General features: G+C 32.2%; 1 protein-coding gene across 1 annotated transcript in view; it reads left to right on the forward strand.

Annotated features, from left to right (window-relative positions):
* Nucleotides 1–18,756, forward strand: part of LOC132719015 (uncharacterized) — a gene marked incomplete at its 3' end in the record, with an annotated part of 43,120 nt that continues 24,364 nt past the window's right edge. Inside the window, exons 1-9 of the mRNA XM_060702749.1 lie at nucleotides 1–161; nucleotides 10,240–11,002; nucleotides 11,240–11,296; nucleotides 11,467–11,856; nucleotides 12,108–12,162; nucleotides 12,460–12,506; nucleotides 13,031–13,153; nucleotides 14,702–14,836; nucleotides 15,040–15,414. Coding sequence (XP_060558732.1) covers nucleotides 10,249–11,002; nucleotides 11,240–11,296; nucleotides 11,467–11,856; nucleotides 12,108–12,162; nucleotides 12,460–12,506; nucleotides 13,031–13,153; nucleotides 14,702–14,836; nucleotides 15,040–15,414 — 1,936 coding nt within the window. The remainder of the gene's footprint in view (nucleotides 162–10,239; nucleotides 11,003–11,239; nucleotides 11,297–11,466; nucleotides 11,857–12,107; nucleotides 12,163–12,459; nucleotides 12,507–13,030; nucleotides 13,154–14,701; nucleotides 14,837–15,039; nucleotides 15,415–18,756) is intronic.

Raw genomic sequence — 18,756 nt, forward strand, 5'->3', positions numbered from 1 at the left:
TTAATTTGAGAGCGAACTCTTGTATGACCCGGATTCAACATGCCTTCATTATGGCGTAGCTATGTTTAAATCAAACAAAAAAAAGTGATTTAAAATTTTAAATACCAGACGGTATAGTTTTTACCTTCTTGATGGATAATTAACGCGTGATATTTTACAAGGTATGTATAGTGTATCTTAATATTTTAAGGATAAGTAAATGCATAGTTCACAAATAATTAATGCACTTTCGATTTTGAAATGTGTGCATGTATTTAAACATTTTAGATACACTTTGAAGTCTTATGATACGTAATGTATAAACCTTTTACAAAATATTTTATAAACAAGATAATATATCGTGTATCATGTATCGTGCTCATTGTCTTCAACTAGCCGAGCCAAAGTTAATATGTAACAGAGAACTTCATGTTTTTTAGTCGTTAACGAATTGTTTACAAACCGAATATTGAAATATGGATACGATATAAGTACCAGTATGACTTTGGGTATTTTATCAACACATGTACGTGCTTTAGTCAGTCATTATTATCATCTGTAACGCATCTTATGAACTCTTTACATTACATGATAGTTGCATAATCTAATAAAAATAATGTCTCAAAAGATAGAACGTGGCCGGGAAGTTAATAATGAGCCAAAAGTTGAAAAGGAATGACGTTCGTGCTACATTAAGGTAGTACACCCCTAATGCACTATCTCCACTATGAAGGGTATTCAAATAGGCTAGAATCACTGTAAAGTGTATTGAAACTGAGGGGCGTGGGTTCAAACCCCAGAAGGGGCAACTTTTTTTTCTTTCTTTTTTATTTTTAACATTTTTTTATTAATCTCTCAGATCCCTAATGGAAGAAAAAAGTGTTTCATTTTAATTATATAATTATTGTAGGTATTTATTTACTAAATAATGCCAAATTTAATAGCAAATATGATACCAGATATTTTCAAAGTTTAATAAAATAAAAACTACACGGTAAAAGTATTTTATATTTTGCAAGACTAACCAATATACATTTAAGAAAATTTAGGCAAACTTTGAAAACAGCCCCTCATTGTGGAAAATTTTAGGGATATTTTAAATAAAAATCTGGAAACAAAGTGATCCCTCGGAAGCATTAATCACAACAAAATTACATAAGAATTGCAGACTCGGTTTGATTGAGTCTTTACATGAGGGATAATGAATATGTGCAACATCCCTCACGCCCCCTAGCTTGAGCGGTACTCAAATCTCAACACTTAATAGTGCTGGCATCAATGATCCCAAAGGACCAGAAAAATAGAACAGCACTGAAGTTTTTACATAGGAAAATGGTCAAATAAGAGTTAAAAATGGGTGGGGTAGAGTTACATTTTTATACATATTAAAAACATTTCGTTCAAAAACAATAATTTTGCTTGTTTAATTTGTTACGTAAATGTCATTATTTGTTTCTTAACAATGAGCAATAGGAAAACATTTTTCATAATGATAATATTATAGATAATTTAGAGTTTCCTCATTTCTGAAAAAGCCCTTCTAATGGCAAAGTTTTAGTTCAGAAAAAATGTCCATAACTCATAAACCACACGGTAAATTCTGTTTAAATTTTGCATACAGGTGACATTTAAGGGATATAACTGTCCTATGTTGTCAATTTTACAGTTCCTTATAGTGCCCATTAGGGGTGTTCTACCTTAAATCAATTTATTTCACGCGAACACAAATTTTATGCAAGCATAAATTTTATACGGAAACACGAAATTGTATGGAAGCGTTGCCTACGTAAGTGACTCTACCTGGATTTAGTAGGCTGGCATCATATAACCACTAGAATGAATATATGAATGCATATACGGCAATGACACATTTCAAAGAAAGCAAGATACTCGGTTATCTCAAATCAACATCGTAGTGACTCAGGCAGGTCTCAAGTAGGGTTCGAACCCACGATCCATGTTTAAAAAGACAGGCACCATTACCACAGGTTCAAATTCTTCACTTGGAAATTTTAGCTTAGGCCAAAATAAAAAATATGTCTGGTTCAGGGAACCCGACCGACCCTAATTTTTAACGCCGACCCTAAACTTTTTTTTTGATTTTCGGTACGAAAATTTTTGGGTACGAAAATTACAAATGTGAAAATTTTGTTTTACGGTGCCTGTTGAAATAGCCGATGAGTAACAATCTTAAAATAATCAAAAAAATATTTAATCTTATATGATCAAAATCAACAACAAGTAGAATTGTGAATGTTTCCGCAGGAAACATACACATTTTTTAATTGTCACATATTTTCGCGATGCCGCTTTTTATAATTTAAAAAATCGTAACCAAAAGGAAGATATATTTTGTTAAAATGTGTGTAATAACACTTAAAATATAGTTTAGGAATTAAATTTACTGAAGATATTGTTTACATAAGTTGAGATGGAGCAATTACCAGTATGTGTTTGTAACATACAATGAATATTTTCAGCATAATGGTCTGATGTATGTTTTTGAAATTATATTTCGAGTCTTTTCAATCACTTTTATGGTACAATGTTTCCATTTGGGGCATATTACCATTTTCCTGAATAAGCTTTTTCTCTGTCCCCAACCCCTTGCTCTGCTATACAGCAAAGATGGATAAACATATTCAATGTGATCTGGAACTCCTACTTTTTTGTGCTTGGGAGTCCCAAGACTCCTTCTTTGTGAGAACCCTGCAACTGTTTGTACCAGTTGCACATATATATCTATAGACTTGCGCCCCCTGAAGACCATTTGAATATGTTTAATATTAAAATTATATATAGCTGTGTTATTTTGGTCCCCGGAATAGTGCATGTCAGATGATCTAAGCTTATAATATAAATACAGCATTATTATTAACTTGTTACAGAGGTGACCCTTGATCTTTTAATTGTCAGACCTGTCAGATGCAGGTTAGCATAGTACAGCGGGTGATTCAAAGGGAGAGGGTACATTAAATAAGCAGAATAGAAAGCAAATAAGTATGAATACAGGTGCTACATGGTTAAATGACTACATACAAGAAATAAACAACACAATATCACATGCTGATAGTTTATTACAAAATGGTGTTTGCATTGATTGATTACAATCTTTGTTTAAGTATGTTAAGCAAGCAACACTTCTATATATGGAAAATAAGACATTCTCCCAACCAAAAAAAAAAAAAAAAAAAAAAAAAAAAAAAATCCCTACCCTCCTAATTTTTTGGACCAATGTTTCCTGAACCAGACATATTTTTTTTGGCCTTATTTAACTATTGAGACATTCCTTGATTCATGTGAATTTTAAATAACACAAATGTTATGTGAAATTCAAGTGTTTTTTTATGTAATTAGTATTAAATTGCTTGATTTAGATTTTACAACGTACATGTACGTATAAGTACTGGAAGTTCGAAGAGTTAAATGAATATCGCATTCGACCACATTGAAAATCGAATATCGAACATCAAAATATACTATACCCAATGAAGATTTAATAAATATGAAGATTTAATCCAGGAAACGTAAAGTTAATAAATTTTGGCGGGGTGCCGTATCTATTAAGTGAATTTAGCACGACTGTTTTATAGTGCAATTCTTACGCCTTATATTTGCATTTAAACTACAATCCTGAATATGTTTCAAGTAGATGTTTCATCTTAAATACAATAACAAGTTTTATCAGAACCAAAAACATAGTTTTCAAGGAATTTATTATATTTATTCTGTGAGACAATTCTAACGTTAAGGAGGTAGTAATGTCTCAAGGAGATTTATAGTTATGGGGTACAGAATTATTTACAGAAGTATCGTAAGTGACGGTTCAAACCTGCGGGAATTTTAAATATTTTAGATCGATGTACAAGTACTGTGTTTTGTTTGGAATTGTTGATGCATTTTTATACGCCCGTTTGAAAAACGGGACGTATTATGGGAACGCCCCTGGCGGGCGGGCGGTCGGGCGGGCGGCGTTCAATTTTGTCCGGAGCATATCTCCTACATGTATAGAGGGATTTTAATGAAACTTCATAGAAATGTTCACCACTATGAGGAGCAGTGTCGCGCACATGAACCAGGTCTCTAGGTCAAAGGTCAAGGTCACACTTAGAGCTCATTGAAAAATGCTTGTCCGGAGCAAAACTTCCACATGTATAGAGGGATTTCAATATAACTTGGCAAAAATGTTCACCATTGTGAGGCGGAGTGTCGCGCGCAAGATTCAGGTCCTTGCGGCCAAAGTCAAGGTCACACATAGAGGTCAAAGTTCAGATAAAAATATGAAGATGTGTATATGGACCGTTTAGTCATCATTTATTGAGGGATTGTAACACAAATGGTCATTATCAAGACTATGGTTGTGATACATATAATTTAGGTCAATATATACAAGGTCAAGGTCACTAAAGATGATGAAATATCCAGATTTTGTCCGGAGCATATCTCCTACACGCATGGAGGGATTTTAATGAAATTTCATAGTAATGTTCACCATTATGAGAAGCCATGTCACGCACATAAACTAGGTCTCTAGGTCAAAGGTCAAGGTCACACTTAGAGCTCATTGAAAAACGCTTGTCCGGAGCAAAACTTCCACATGCATAGAGGGATTTCAATATAACTTGGCACAAATGTTCACCATTGTGAGGCGGAGTGTCGCGCACAAAATTCAGGTCCCTGCAGCCAAGGTCAAGGTCACACATAGAGGTCAAAGTTTAGATAAAAATATGAAGATGTGTATAGGGACGATTTAATCATCATTTATTGAGGGATTGTAACACAAATGGTCATTATCATGACTACGGCTGTGACACATGTACTTTAGGTCAATATATGCAAGGTCAAGGTCACTAAAGATGGTGAAATATCCAGATTTTGTCTGGAGCATATCTCCTACATGTATGGAAGAATTTTTATAATACTTTATGGAAATGTTCACCACCATGATATGTATTGCTCCATGCATGATCCAGGTCTCCAGGTAAAGACCTTTTGTAAATTGCATATTGCATATTTGTAGCCAAAATAATGGCTACATACATTTCCACAAAAGTATGAGTGCTGAAACTGAAAATTCAAGAAAGATAACCTTGTTCAAAATCATTGAACCACGACCAAATTGAAACTTGAACTGATTATTCCTAAGATGTATCTATAAGTCAAATCTGAGTTGAATATGTACAACCATTGGGGAGATAATGAGCGGAAACTTAATTTTTTTTTCAAAGTTCAAGAGGGATAACTCTGTCAGCTATCATCAAACCATCACCAAATTCGAAATTGACCAATGCATTCTTATGACATATCCATATCTTTAATTTGAGTTGAATATGTACAACTGTTGGGGAGATATTGAATGTGTACTGAAAATTTCCCTTTTTTCTAAGTTAAAGGGGCATAACTCTGCCAAAAATCATCAAACCATAACAAAATTCGAAGCTGACCTGCGCTTTTCTTTGACATATTCATATGTCAAATTTGAGTTGAATGTGTAATACCCTAGATGAGATAATGAACGGAAACTAAAAATTTCATATTATTTTCAAAGTGAAAGGGACATAACTCTGCAAAAAATCATTGAACCATGACCAAATTCGAAGTTGACCTGCGCATTCTTTTGACGTATCCATATGTCAAATTTGAGTTGAATGTGTAATACTGTTGGGGAGATAATGAACGGAAACTGAAAATGTCATATATTTTCAAAGTGAAAGGGTCATAACTCTGCCAAAAATCATTGGACCTAGACCAAATTCAAACTTGACCTGCTCATTCCTTTGTCGTATCCATATGTGAGGTTTGAGTTGAATGTGTAATACCGTTGGGGCGATAATGAACAGAAACTGAAAATTTCATAATTTTTTTCAAAGTATAAGGGGCATAATTCTGCTAAAAATCATCGAACCATGACAACTTTCGAGCTTGATCTGTATTTTCCCATGACATATCCATATGTCAAGTTTGAGTTGAATAGGTAATATCGTTGGGGAGATAATAAATGGAAACTGAAAATTTCATTTTTTTTTCAAAGTGAAAGGGGCATAACTCTGCCAAAAATCACCAAACCATAACCAAATTCGACCTTGACCTGTATTTTCTCATGTCATATCCATATGCCAAATTTGAGTTGAATATGTGCAACCGTTACTAAGATTATGAACGGAAACTGATGATGACGGAATGACAGAATGACGGAAGGACGGAATGACGGTATGTCGGAACAGGGTAACACTAAATGCTCCAGCCATTATATGGCGGGGTCATAAAAACTGAACATTCGGTTTGATTTAGTCTGTTCATGAGAGATATTGTAAAAATCGCATTGTGTTATATGCATTTCACAAACAATGTATCTAAATTGACAAAATAAAGGATTTACTTACCACTTAATGGAAATGAATTCTGTTAAAGCACAGGAACGCATTTATTTAAAACTCGAGTCCTTAGGCCAATTGATTATTTAATAATGTCCATTGACTCCTGCAGATGTTTCTGCACGGAAGAAGGCGAATAAAAGGTATTCTGCTATAAAATAATACTCCTGATTCGGCGATTCTATGCATTTTTTACTTTCGATTTGATTTGATTTGACAATTATATTTCGATAATGACATCACAATTAAGGGCCGTCATTTACATGGTGTTCTAAATCACGCATATTAAAAGAACGTGCTGCTCGAATCATTTATTTGATTCATTTTCGCATATTTTCTTTTCCGTTGATGTATATATGAGTGTGCAGTTTATATGCAATACTGCAGTTGAAATAAGCATTATAGGCGAGAAAGCACATGATTAAGACAAAGGCCCGATTCCGACAATTTTATCTAACTTTCCCGAAAGTGTTTGTCAATTTGTAAAAACCACGAAAATAGTTATGGCGAAGTATTTATTTTTGAAAGTTTAGGCTGTTACACCTTTAAACGGTTTTTTTTTCATGCAAATTTAATCACAGCAAATCAGAAAAATCTAGTTTTTGCAAACCTTCCTGCTAACCTAATCATGGCGCCCTTTTTCTGTAGTCTGTCAAAATAGTTGTGTATGAGGCAACATTTCCTCCTAAATCCCTCTGTAAGTTGTGATGAACATTTACAGGAAAAATTTCAGGTTAATTTAATAAAAAATATAGTGAACCAGCCATTTCAAGGTCAGTAAGGAAATTAACGAAGCGTATCTCTTTGAACTGATAGTAAAAAGAAATTAATCTGTATAAAATGTTCACCATGATATAATATAACAATTTGATTAATTTGTCATATATATATATTATCTTAACCGACTGGAATTTGACAGTTTCGCGACAAATTTGCAGTTTTGAGGTAGTGTGAAAATGTTTATTTCTGTCGCTAAGGGTGATTTCAAACAATGTTATACTAGAACTCACAAAACAGATGTACAAAACATTTATTGCACATCATTTCTTTAAATTGTAACAAAATAATATGTAAATGAATGAACAAAAACATATGACTTACAGTCAAAAAACAACAAAAAAGATAAGAATGAAAGTTTGAGGATAACCTATTTCAGTTGTATTCAACTCTTTATTATCAGATTTAAACCAAATATAAATGAGTGTTACACAATATTTTCAATATTTTTAGGTATTTCTACTGATACTCCCTGAAAGCAATACCTGATGATCTTGATGTAGATGTCGGGTTTGTAGAAGATAAGGAAAACTTCTGTGCGTTTTTTGCTAACTTATGTCGTTTTATGATTTTCCCTGTTTTTTTTATTACTGTACTTGCGAACAGTCAAATGTCATTAAGATTTCAGTGATGAAAAAAACGCGTTTGTCCATTGGGTGCATCAAATGCGTGCCTTAAGGTTAAGGTCTACGCCTTTCGATGTTGTGTCTGAAACACTGAAAGATATGTATGGCTGCTGAAAATGATAAGAAGTATAACATGTTAATCTGTTCCATCATGCTTATCAAAATGGCCATTTGATTATCGTACACCTTGAGTTTGATGATTGCTTCATTTTAGAAACAATACCATTGCCTTATGTGGAAACGGCGAGGGTTGATATCCAAAACATTACCATGAATATTTCTTTTCTAGCGCTCACATGTGAAAACAGTTATTCTTGCTCCAATGACTATCGATTAGTTGTTGCCAATACTTACCCTTTCTCATCAGTTGTCCAGGTCCTTGAGAGTTGTGATAGTTATTTCTTTTTTATAAATGACAAATCGATGAAACAAGAATACCATCTATCTGTTTTGTCCTTTGTGACTTTTGAACTACAAAGCTCACATTGTGTTTCTGGTTCAGTGACACTTCAGTGAAACATTGGTATACCATCATCGAATATTGTATTTTCGTTGCTTTTTTTGGACAAGTCATTAAATGAAATTTAAAAAACTCACAAGGTTATAACACCGTTATTCTCAAAGGTATTTCACTAAGCTTGTTTGCAAAAGCCTCCTTTTCTGCCTGAGTAAACACTAAGAGTGACTTTGATTCTATTTCACATTTCACCTGAAGATCATCTCTTAAAAAACGTCTTAAAAAGCTTTGTATGGCAAGTCGTAGTTCTAAAGGGTTTTCGAATTGAAACATTCACATCATACCATGTATTTCTTACCCGTTCGAAATCAAAAGAAAGCAATTGAATACATATTTTATTGCATTTTGTTGTTTCAACAGAGAAAAATATGATTGAAATACTTCAAAATGATAAGTTTAAGATGTAAAGTTTACAATACATACCCTGATTACAGACTTCATGTATTCTTAACATACCTAACACTGCCTTGGTAAGGACCCCATCCTGCCCACGTTGAAAGCTAAAGAACTCTTTTTAGGAAGTATGTGCAAGTTATAATTCGGTACTCTGAATATGCTGCTTTTTACTTTCTTAATCTTGGAAATGATAGTTGTATGTCATGTCCTGAACCATCACTTTAACCAGTTATCAAAACATAAAATTTATACTAGAGAACTAATGCGTGTTAAGATTCATACTAGAGAACTAATACGTGTTAAAATTGGCCTATCAACATTAGTTTGAGATTAGTCTTTAAATGTTACCAAACGCGTTTGTTTTTTTGGGTTTTTTTTGTGCAAAAAGTCTTCATTTTTTATAGTTTCACTTTTGTCGACCCAAAAGTGACGAACATAAACTAGATCTAATTATCTAGTTAGTTTTGTCATAAAGTTGTATAACGGAACAGTTTTAAACGACACCTCCCCAAGAAGTGGGAAGAACGACAGACAACGATATTTGGATGGTTTGTACTGAATAATCTGAAACTTTACAATAAACAAAATACTCGGCATTTCAATGTCCATATCGTTGTGACTCAAGTAGATATCCAGAAGGACTCGAACCCACGATCTATGTGTTGCAAAAAATTACCACTATACGAACCCTGTCCTTTAGGTACTAAAAATATCTCGAATATGTATTTTACAAATTGCTAATGATAATGCAATGGTTATAACTGTTATACTTTTATTTGCAGAAAGTCTTAAATGATTTGATTGATGAATGGATTTGATTTGGTTTGTGAAAGAAACTATTTGCATTTTGAAAACGATAATGTTGTTAACTAACTGGATAAAATTTTGTTTGGAATGATTTGAATTTCCATAAATGACGTTAGTTAGACGTTTGTCTCTGATCTAAAAACCACAAATCGATCAGAATTCTAACGTCGCTTTACCGTTGATAGTTCAGAATTTAACTTATGTAAATCTGATATGAAATGTGTACCGGATAAAAATGACATGTTCGTTCTCGACCCTTTGGATATTTGATTGGAAAATGCATGGTAACCTTATAACAGATATAACATAGTTTTTTAAAGATTTCTTCTTTACAACTAAGAGGGTTTTCATAAAACGCAAACCATTTTACTTTAAATGATCCTTTGCAAACTTAAGGATAACATAGATATTGTTTAAATAGTTAACTAGAATGGTTTTTTAGTTGATGACCTACATAAGCTTTTCAATTTAGGACCATCATGGTCCTATTAATAATGCTGGTGAATAGATAATAGTTGGTGTGGTCAAGAGCAATAAAGAGCAATTAAATAATTTCAAACACTTGAATACAAGTAATGTACTGTTCAAACCCATAATGAAATTATGACAACTAAAATCGAAACATTGAAAACATAAACAAGTAGTAGATGTGCAAAATCTTGTTCAGCTTGATCTTAACTATGATGTATTTTTTATTTCCCCTTCAGAGGCTCTTATTGTATGTACATGTAAAGGTATTTGTAATTATCCTTTTTATTATAAGGTAAAAAAGATGTCAACAATAGACAACGAGAGATATATGCGATATATACTTCTTCTTAGTGAAGGAGGAACGCTAGTGCTTAAGGAAACTCTTAAAATGGAAACAATCAAAGCTTCCAAACCCCTTGATGATTTACTGAAGGCTAATGAAACCACACTGAAAATGAAGATGGACAGGTATACATTTAAGAAATTATTTGGTTCTAGCGGAAATCAAGATGTTGATACATGGGACATATCGCTATTAGCGACAGTGATTCTACATCTCTTTGATAACAGTATCACACAAGACCTTAAAGATTGTATCATATTTCTTAAGGACTTGAGGAACAAAATTGCTCATGCAGCATCTATGTCCTTAAATGCTGACGAATATGACAAGCACAGGAAAGATCTTGCTGCTGTTATTTTGAAACTGTGTGTTGGATTAGACCGGATGGTTCATGACAAATGTCAGAACCTTATTAAGAGTTCTGCAGCTGGTCCTATAGAGACGCTTTCAGCTATAAATAAAGTAGAAGAATTAAGAAAATGCGACAAAGATGTCTGTACTATACTAGAATCTCTTTTGTCGGAAATGTCAACTGAATTGAAAGACGTTTCAGATAGTGTTGCAACCATGTCAACTGAAATGAAGGGTATTTCAGATAAAGTGAGAGCTTCTACAACTCAAATGATGGATGTCTCAACTAAAGTGGAATGTAATTCATCGAAATTGGAAGATATTTCATGTAAAGTAAAAGTCTTAATAAATGAAGTGACAGGTAAAGACTTTTACAGTGGCATATTCGCCTTTTTATATCGAATATTAGATTCATAACAACAGAAACACATCCATTCTTTACATGAAATTTAGCAACGAAACGTGCAGGCATTTTTATAGTTTCACATTGGTATTCACAATAAAAGTCCTTCTTTAAAATACCGCAAGCAAATTTGCATTAATGTCATTTGTATTACGAAAGATATTTAAAAAAAATGTTCTTTGCTCTGAATTTAAGAAATCAAACAGCAGATGCAGAAAAGAGAAGCTCAACACAAATGCTTTGAATCTCAAGGTACTTCATATTTTGATACTTCTTTTGAAGCATTCATTGCATTGTAAAATGTTACATCGTAGGACTACGGAGATTTATTTGTAAATATTCAGCTATTAAAAGGAGCATCGATCTATTTGTTCAAGAAATACTTTGTTTAGAATTTCTGTTAATATGATTTTCCTTTTCAGAGTTGAGAACAGAAATAACTTTGGAAGGACCAAATGATCACATAACAAAGATGACAGAAGAATCTGTTACTGGGTTATTTAATTCTATTTTAGCGAAAGCGGATGACGGGTACTTACAAAAAGTTGGAAATGCTTTAAGGTCTATCTTGTCCGATATGGAAAATTGTCGTGGGGTTAAAGTTATAGAAGTTGAATACAAATGCATACTCATCAAATTGAGATGCAATAACTGTGAGGGACTACTAAAACTTCTCGAATACTTAGAGAGTAGCTTGTTGGAACAACGCCTGCTGGAATTATCCAGAGCCTTAGAGGAAACATACAAGGAGCGTTTCTTTGTAACATTTAAAATAGCCCCCGATGACTTGAAAAACATTTTACTTAACTTCAGTAAGTATTTTGTTAATGTAGTATGTTGTGGAATGTGCAGCTAACGTTGACATAAATACATTTGTGTATTTGATAAATGCATAAATGCATTGGTCTTATTCCTGTCTGAAAAGTTCGCATGAAGCAATGTCAATTATTTTGTGGGATCTCACTATTTCTAAAAGACATTTTAAAAAAAATGAAGTAGCAAAATTGTATTTTATTTTAATAAAAAATGCATCCTAACTATTTTATGAATATGCGTTTTGTAGAGGACAATTGTCAAGAAAAGGGTTACAGCGGACATGACGAAGTGAACGCTGATGTGTAAGTTTTCTATGAAGTTCTTTTCTTGTCTCTAAATTATAAAAGAAAGTAAACACTGGATGATTATATGTAAATCAGCAACTATTATTATGAAAATTAAAACTGCCAATTGTTAACATGGCTTAAACAGTACATTAAGAAGCTGTTTCAAAAAGCGATCAGATATACAAAACAATCTGTTTTTCTACAAAAAAATATACATAAAAAATCTAATCCGGATTATATACGATTGTTTAACGTTTGAGCACGTTCATGAGTAAAATTTATTTTTCACGTAACTCTTCATTATGTTTCAAGAAATATGGATGCTTCCACGACAGTCATTGAATTCGAGTCACCACAAGGTAACATGTTTTCTTTGTCATGAATATCAAATGTCTGATATAATAGCCAGTAATATGAGAATAAATGTAATAATGAGTATGGCAAATTTTAATTATTGCAAAAACAAAGAATCCCATGCTTGTCTTAATTAAATATCTCTTCCCGTCTGTAATTACTTTAGTCAATGAAGAATTGTAAACGAACACATGTCTAGCCTTAAAAATTAAAAAAGAAACAAAGATCTTGTTTGTTAACAAACGTTATCTTGCCATTTAAACAAATCGAAAAAATATAAATGAAAATCAACTTAACCAATGTTCCATAAATTATGAATTTTGATATCCCTTGTTATAGGTTTTCAATATGAAAATATTTTCTTTATTATTATTATTATTAATATCATTAAGAACTACCTAAATCCTTAGTTATCTTTTAAAGTTGTTTTTGGTCCCACAAATAACCCTTCTATTATTAGGTTATTTTGAAAAGATAAAAGATATTAAATCGCTTATATGTTTTAATGAATGTATAACGTAACTTTCAGAAAAGCCATTAGATATGGCAGATATAGAATCAAGGTTGCGGGAATATCGTCATGAATTTGAGAAATGTTTAAAAGATCCATCTATAGTTTCTCATCTTTTAGCAGAATCTGTCATAACCGACGGTAGGCTTATTATATATTTTTTCTTAATCTTATTTTGATGTGGTATTTTTTTTATAAACTAAATAGCTTTTCCAAAAGCATGCTTCTGATTATAACATTAAATTGATATTAACGCCGAAAAGTAATAAAATTTATATCAACCAATTCTGTTAAATCAATGACAATGAGAGGCTTTGACATGACGAAGAACAAATTGATAATAAAAGATATTCATCTTTATTTATATCCATGTCTTTGTTTACTTGTGTAATACTCATCGCTTAATTAAGGAATTTAGGCATTTACCAAAAAAAAATATTTTGAAAAGATTGCATAACACTTATTCTAAATAACTTACAACATTTGATGTTCCACTGAATAGAACTTTGAAAAAGGACTTTGTTGAGGTCAAAATGTTTTTTTTTAGTTGTTTTTTTTTTTTTTTTTTTTGGGGGGGGGGGGGTTCTAATGACTGCTGCCACTTTTTAGCTCACCTGTCTAAAAGTGACAGGGTGAGCTTTTGTGATCGCTTTTCGTCCGGCGTCCGTCCGTCGTCGTCCGTCCGTAAACTTTTACTTAAAAAATTCAAAGAATGTAATTCCATGCAGATTTCTGTTTGCCATGGCAACCGAAAGAAAAATCTTTAAATATCTTCTTTTAAAAACCCAAGGAGCTAGAGCTTAAATATTTGGCATGAAAAATCTTCTAATTAGTGTCTACCAAGTGTGTACAAATAAAAGCCCTGGGGTCAAAATTGGCCCCCGCCCCAGGGGGGTCATTTATTTTCCCTATATGCATATAGTAAAAACTTAAAATATCTTCTTTTCAAAAATCCAATGAGCTAGATCTTCTTATGGGTGTCTACCAAGTTTGTTCAAATAAAAGCACTTGGGTTTAAATTGGACCTGCCGGGGGAAGGTCATTGTTTTTCATTATACACTGTTATATGTGTATAGTAAAACTTAACATCATGAAACATCTAATGGGTGTCTTCCAAGTTTGTTCAAATAAAAGCCCTGGGGTTTAAACTGGCCCCGCTCCGGGGGCCTATATACAGGTGAGCGACCTCAGGGCCATCATGGCCCTCTTGTTTTTAATTATATAACTTTTATATTGTATCTTTATTTCAAAGGGACAAATAAAACCCTAAAATGTAACATCCGTTACTGTTTAAGTCTTGTTTTTACTTAGTGTGTGTGTTGTAGGAGCATGTATTCTAGATATCTGGTTTCTTTTACATCCATTTGTTCCTTATATGCAACTAATATGTTTTCACATCATATTTTCAATATTTCCACCCTCAAAAACGTCATTTTATTTTGACTAAGGCAAAATAGTTTAATTTCAAACACAATAAGTTTTATTATTTATACACGGCAATACATCGGCAAACTTTTTCTGAAGTTACATATATATATATATATATGATAAATGATAAATATCAAAGATAATATAAAATGGGTAATTCATAATGTTCCTATCAATTTTATTAGACCTTTCCATCAGATTTGCAAATGAAAAAAAAATAATTCAGATAGTCATGTATATGTCATTTATTTCTGAATTTAGTGGATGCGTCAAGAATAAAGAATCTGTACATAGACAAAGAGTCAGTTAAGGCATCCCAAGAGTTGTTAGACGCAGTGTTTACTTCCGAAGCTCCTGGAAAATGGAGATCATTTGTTGATTCCCTTGAAAGTGCAGGTAAACTGGTCTTAGTTTATAACTGAAATTACATTTAACTGAAAAACATACCTAGACAAAAATTGATATATTGAGTTACCAATAATTAAACAGTAATTGAAATACGCCTGCGTTTATTACTGTCTTGAAACTCTTAAAGAATTATTCTGCAATCACTTTAGAAATAATTTGTCAATAATTCAAAACATTATTTGCATTCACAGAATATCCTTACCTGAAGGAATTACTTTCATACCAGAAAAGATATGACGCATTTTCATCATCACGTGCCCAGAAAATCTTGTGTTTATTTACACCATATCTTGAACAAATGATACGTGCACAAGAGTTTGTGTCAGAATTGAAGACAAGAGGTGTCATAAATGCGGCTGATGAGGAAATTATCCTAAAAACATATGAAACTAAAGGCGACATATACTCGACAATGCTTCTCCTAGATAGAATGCAGTGTAGAAAATCGCCCAATGATTGGTACTATGAGTTCCTAGATTTACTGATGAAGAAGAAATGCAAGCATATAGTGAAAGAAATGGAACCTGATTTTATCGATAATCCTTCAGCATTTATGCCAAAGCTAGGTAACACCATTCATAGTGCACGTCTCGTAATTAAAAAAGAATAAATACTGGAAAATAAAAATATTCAAATACTATTAAATGTCATTATTGTTTTTCCCGTTTAGTATTGGAACATGTTTTAATTTTCTATCATTTAAATTTTCTGATAATAAGAAATTATCGTTACCCTGTTTTTATAATAAATTCTTAATACACGAATATACAAACATTATTATAAACATGCACAGATTTTAAACAAGAAAAATGATAATTCGTCGAAAAGTTCGATAATCATGATAATAAATGTTTATTGCAAATGTTGTAACGCAATATTTTTAGCGTTTTTGTTAATTAGAATGTCTGTTTTTTTCTGTCTGAAATCAACTCACAGAAACCGCGTACAAATGTAAAGAAAACTGGTAATATTCAACTTATGATAAAAGTCATTATACTTTACAAAATTAAGTAACATAACTTTTATGTTTTTTCTTTTATTATCTCATAATTTAAAAAGTCACTTCGCAAAATAATCAGATTAAAATGGAATTTCCATAGACTTTTGTGTCAAATGTTTTAAAGGTCCAATCATATCGAATAAGAAAGAAGACATTAATAACAGTCGAAGCAACGAATTCGAAGAAGAACAAGGCGCATGCGGGTCATTACACGAACATTTTGTTGAAGGTAAATATCATTTTAATCTATATTGAACAGATTGCAGAATGTAAATCATATGATTTTCATAAATCTTTGACAGAAAAACATATTTGGACAAAATATAAGATTTAACATACACAGATTATAAATGGAATGGGAACAATCATTTTAAGATAATACTGAAATGACATCGTTAATAACAATTTACACGTACATACATATAAACGACCGCTATCATTTTTTAAGATTAATATAAAAAATGAAATAAATGTCATATTTACTGAATATTAAGAAAATATTCTACTGAATAATCACGTTAAATATATCCTATCTGTTGACATAGTTTATATTTCTGTCGAATGAGGCTACAAAGTGATATATGACTATAAAAAGTGATTTATGCAATTAAGGAGATATTAAACCCTTTTAATTGCTTATTCTATTCTTTGCTATTCTCAAGCAAATTCTGAGAGTTATTGAATTTGAATGAAAACGTATGGTATTATTTGATAGGATACTCTTGGCGGCGTTTGTCTTCTTAACGTATTTATAGTAATATTATACCATATCTCTTTGAAAAAGAATTTTACCAGTGTTGAGTTAATTTTTTCCAAAAATATTGCTTCATTTGTTTAGTAATATGTGATCAGAGATGGCAGAGTGTTATGTCATATTATCACATAAATTGCGGCAAAGGAGTGTAATGAAGCCATTGAATAAATACGATATTACACCAGTGTAATAACACTTAGACGTTACGTCATTTGCGATATATATAAATAAACATAGCGTTGAAGCGCACTTATCTTAGCGTTACACTATACGCGCGTCAATGCAGAAAGACATTATTAACAGTTTACCGTTCCTTTTATATATGCGATAAATAGAATATTATATTCGTCTAGATTCAATACTAAATTCATTGAACTTGTTGAATAAAGCAATATTATACTCTTTTAATATCCTCTATTATACAATATTTCTGAAACTGTATGGACTTTACTACAACAATTCTGTCAGAGAAATGGCAGATTGATTATTATTCACTTGTAATTACTTATTACTATTAATTATATAATACTAAGACAGAGGAGAAGGTTACAATGATACAAATGACTTAGGAGCACCTCCATCACTGACCATGAGGCAGGACTCATCGCTGTCATCAACAGAGTACGAAATTGAAAGCTTAGAGACGAATTTAAAGGAGCTCAATATAAAACCTGACGTGACAAAACCTCTTTCAATTGGTAAGAATATGCTGTATATTTTGTAGTTTTTTGGTATATGTAACTGTAAACGAATGCAATATCGCCATCCACAAAGCGTGCATACTGCAAAGGTATATGCTACTATAGACGAATGCAATATTGCCTTCCACATACATGCATATTGCAAGGAGATGTTTATCCCTATTTATGGATGATTTGATGGTAATCGTGTTTGGTACCATTATTGTAATATTTATTAGTATATTGAATGTCCCTTTTATGCATAGAATAAAGAAAACTTTTGCACATAATGAATATTCCTATTTAATATTGACTCATATGATTCTTTAAAAAAACGCATCTTAAAAGGAATGCTCAACTATTCTAGTTCTAGTTCTTATAATGGTGTATTGCTATTTTAAGACCCAATAAAATGTGACAATGAATTATTCAAAAGCAAATGCTATGAAAATAAATTTTACTGTTTTCATCTTTATAAACCGTAGGGATATTACAGCGAGAAAGTAGCAAACCTGGAAAGACTGATGAACAAAAAGCTGATGTAGACAACCGTGAAGAAGAAGACGAAGATGATGATGAAGAAGAAGAAGATTCAATGGGATCTGATTATGATAATACAGAAGTTGAGGCTGCGGGTATGTGTCTTTCTATATATGTTTTAGAAATGCTAAATTATGTTAAATCTAATACAATCATCATCACCATATTGATTAAATATGTTATGTGTGAAGAGACCATTGATACTAAATTTTCTAAAAATACCACTAGCGTAATGTTTGTCTGTAAATACATAAAAAAATAAAATGATAATAATGCTGAGTTGAAAGTACATCAATGACATGAAATGTTTGATTACGTAAATGTTCTTTAATCTAATTTAAGTCATTTGCAAATGGTGTGCACATCAATTAACATTTCAACTTTTATAATCATATTAGGTAATAAGTGTTGTGTTTTTATATCTACAGCTTTGGCTTCGCACACCGCAGCTCCACTTAAATTGCGCGAATATCAATTAGAACTTGCAGAAAATGCAGTTCTTGGTAGAAATACAATTATTTGTGCAGAAACAGGATCCGGCAAAACTTGGGTTGCTCTGCATATCGTACAGCAGCATTTACAAAATGCTAGGAACGGTAAGAAAATGATTCTTGACATTGTTTTCTCTTTCTATTGATGAATGATTTATTTTTCGTCTTATCCTGTTGTTTCTTTTCATTTTCTAAGTAATATCAATGTAACTTTAAACATACCCTACGTTTTTTATGCCACACAAGTGCAGCATATCAAAATCGTACCTTACGTCTGTCTGCCTATACGCCCCCTTTTATTTCGTGTCAGGAATGTTACATTGACGATGTGTCGCGTCAAAGAATCATGTCCCTACATCAAAGGTCAAGGTCACACTAACATTTTTGATTTCACATTATCGCAATAAGAACTAATAGGTTCACGCGTTCGTGTCCAGACTGTA

The sequence above is a fragment of the Ruditapes philippinarum genome, unplaced genomic scaffold (assembly GCF_026571515.1).
Source record: "Ruditapes philippinarum isolate M1 unplaced genomic scaffold, ASM2657151v2 ctg9813_1_1_1_1, whole genome shotgun sequence".
NCBI lineage: Eukaryota > Metazoa > Mollusca > Bivalvia > Venerida > Veneridae > Ruditapes > Ruditapes philippinarum.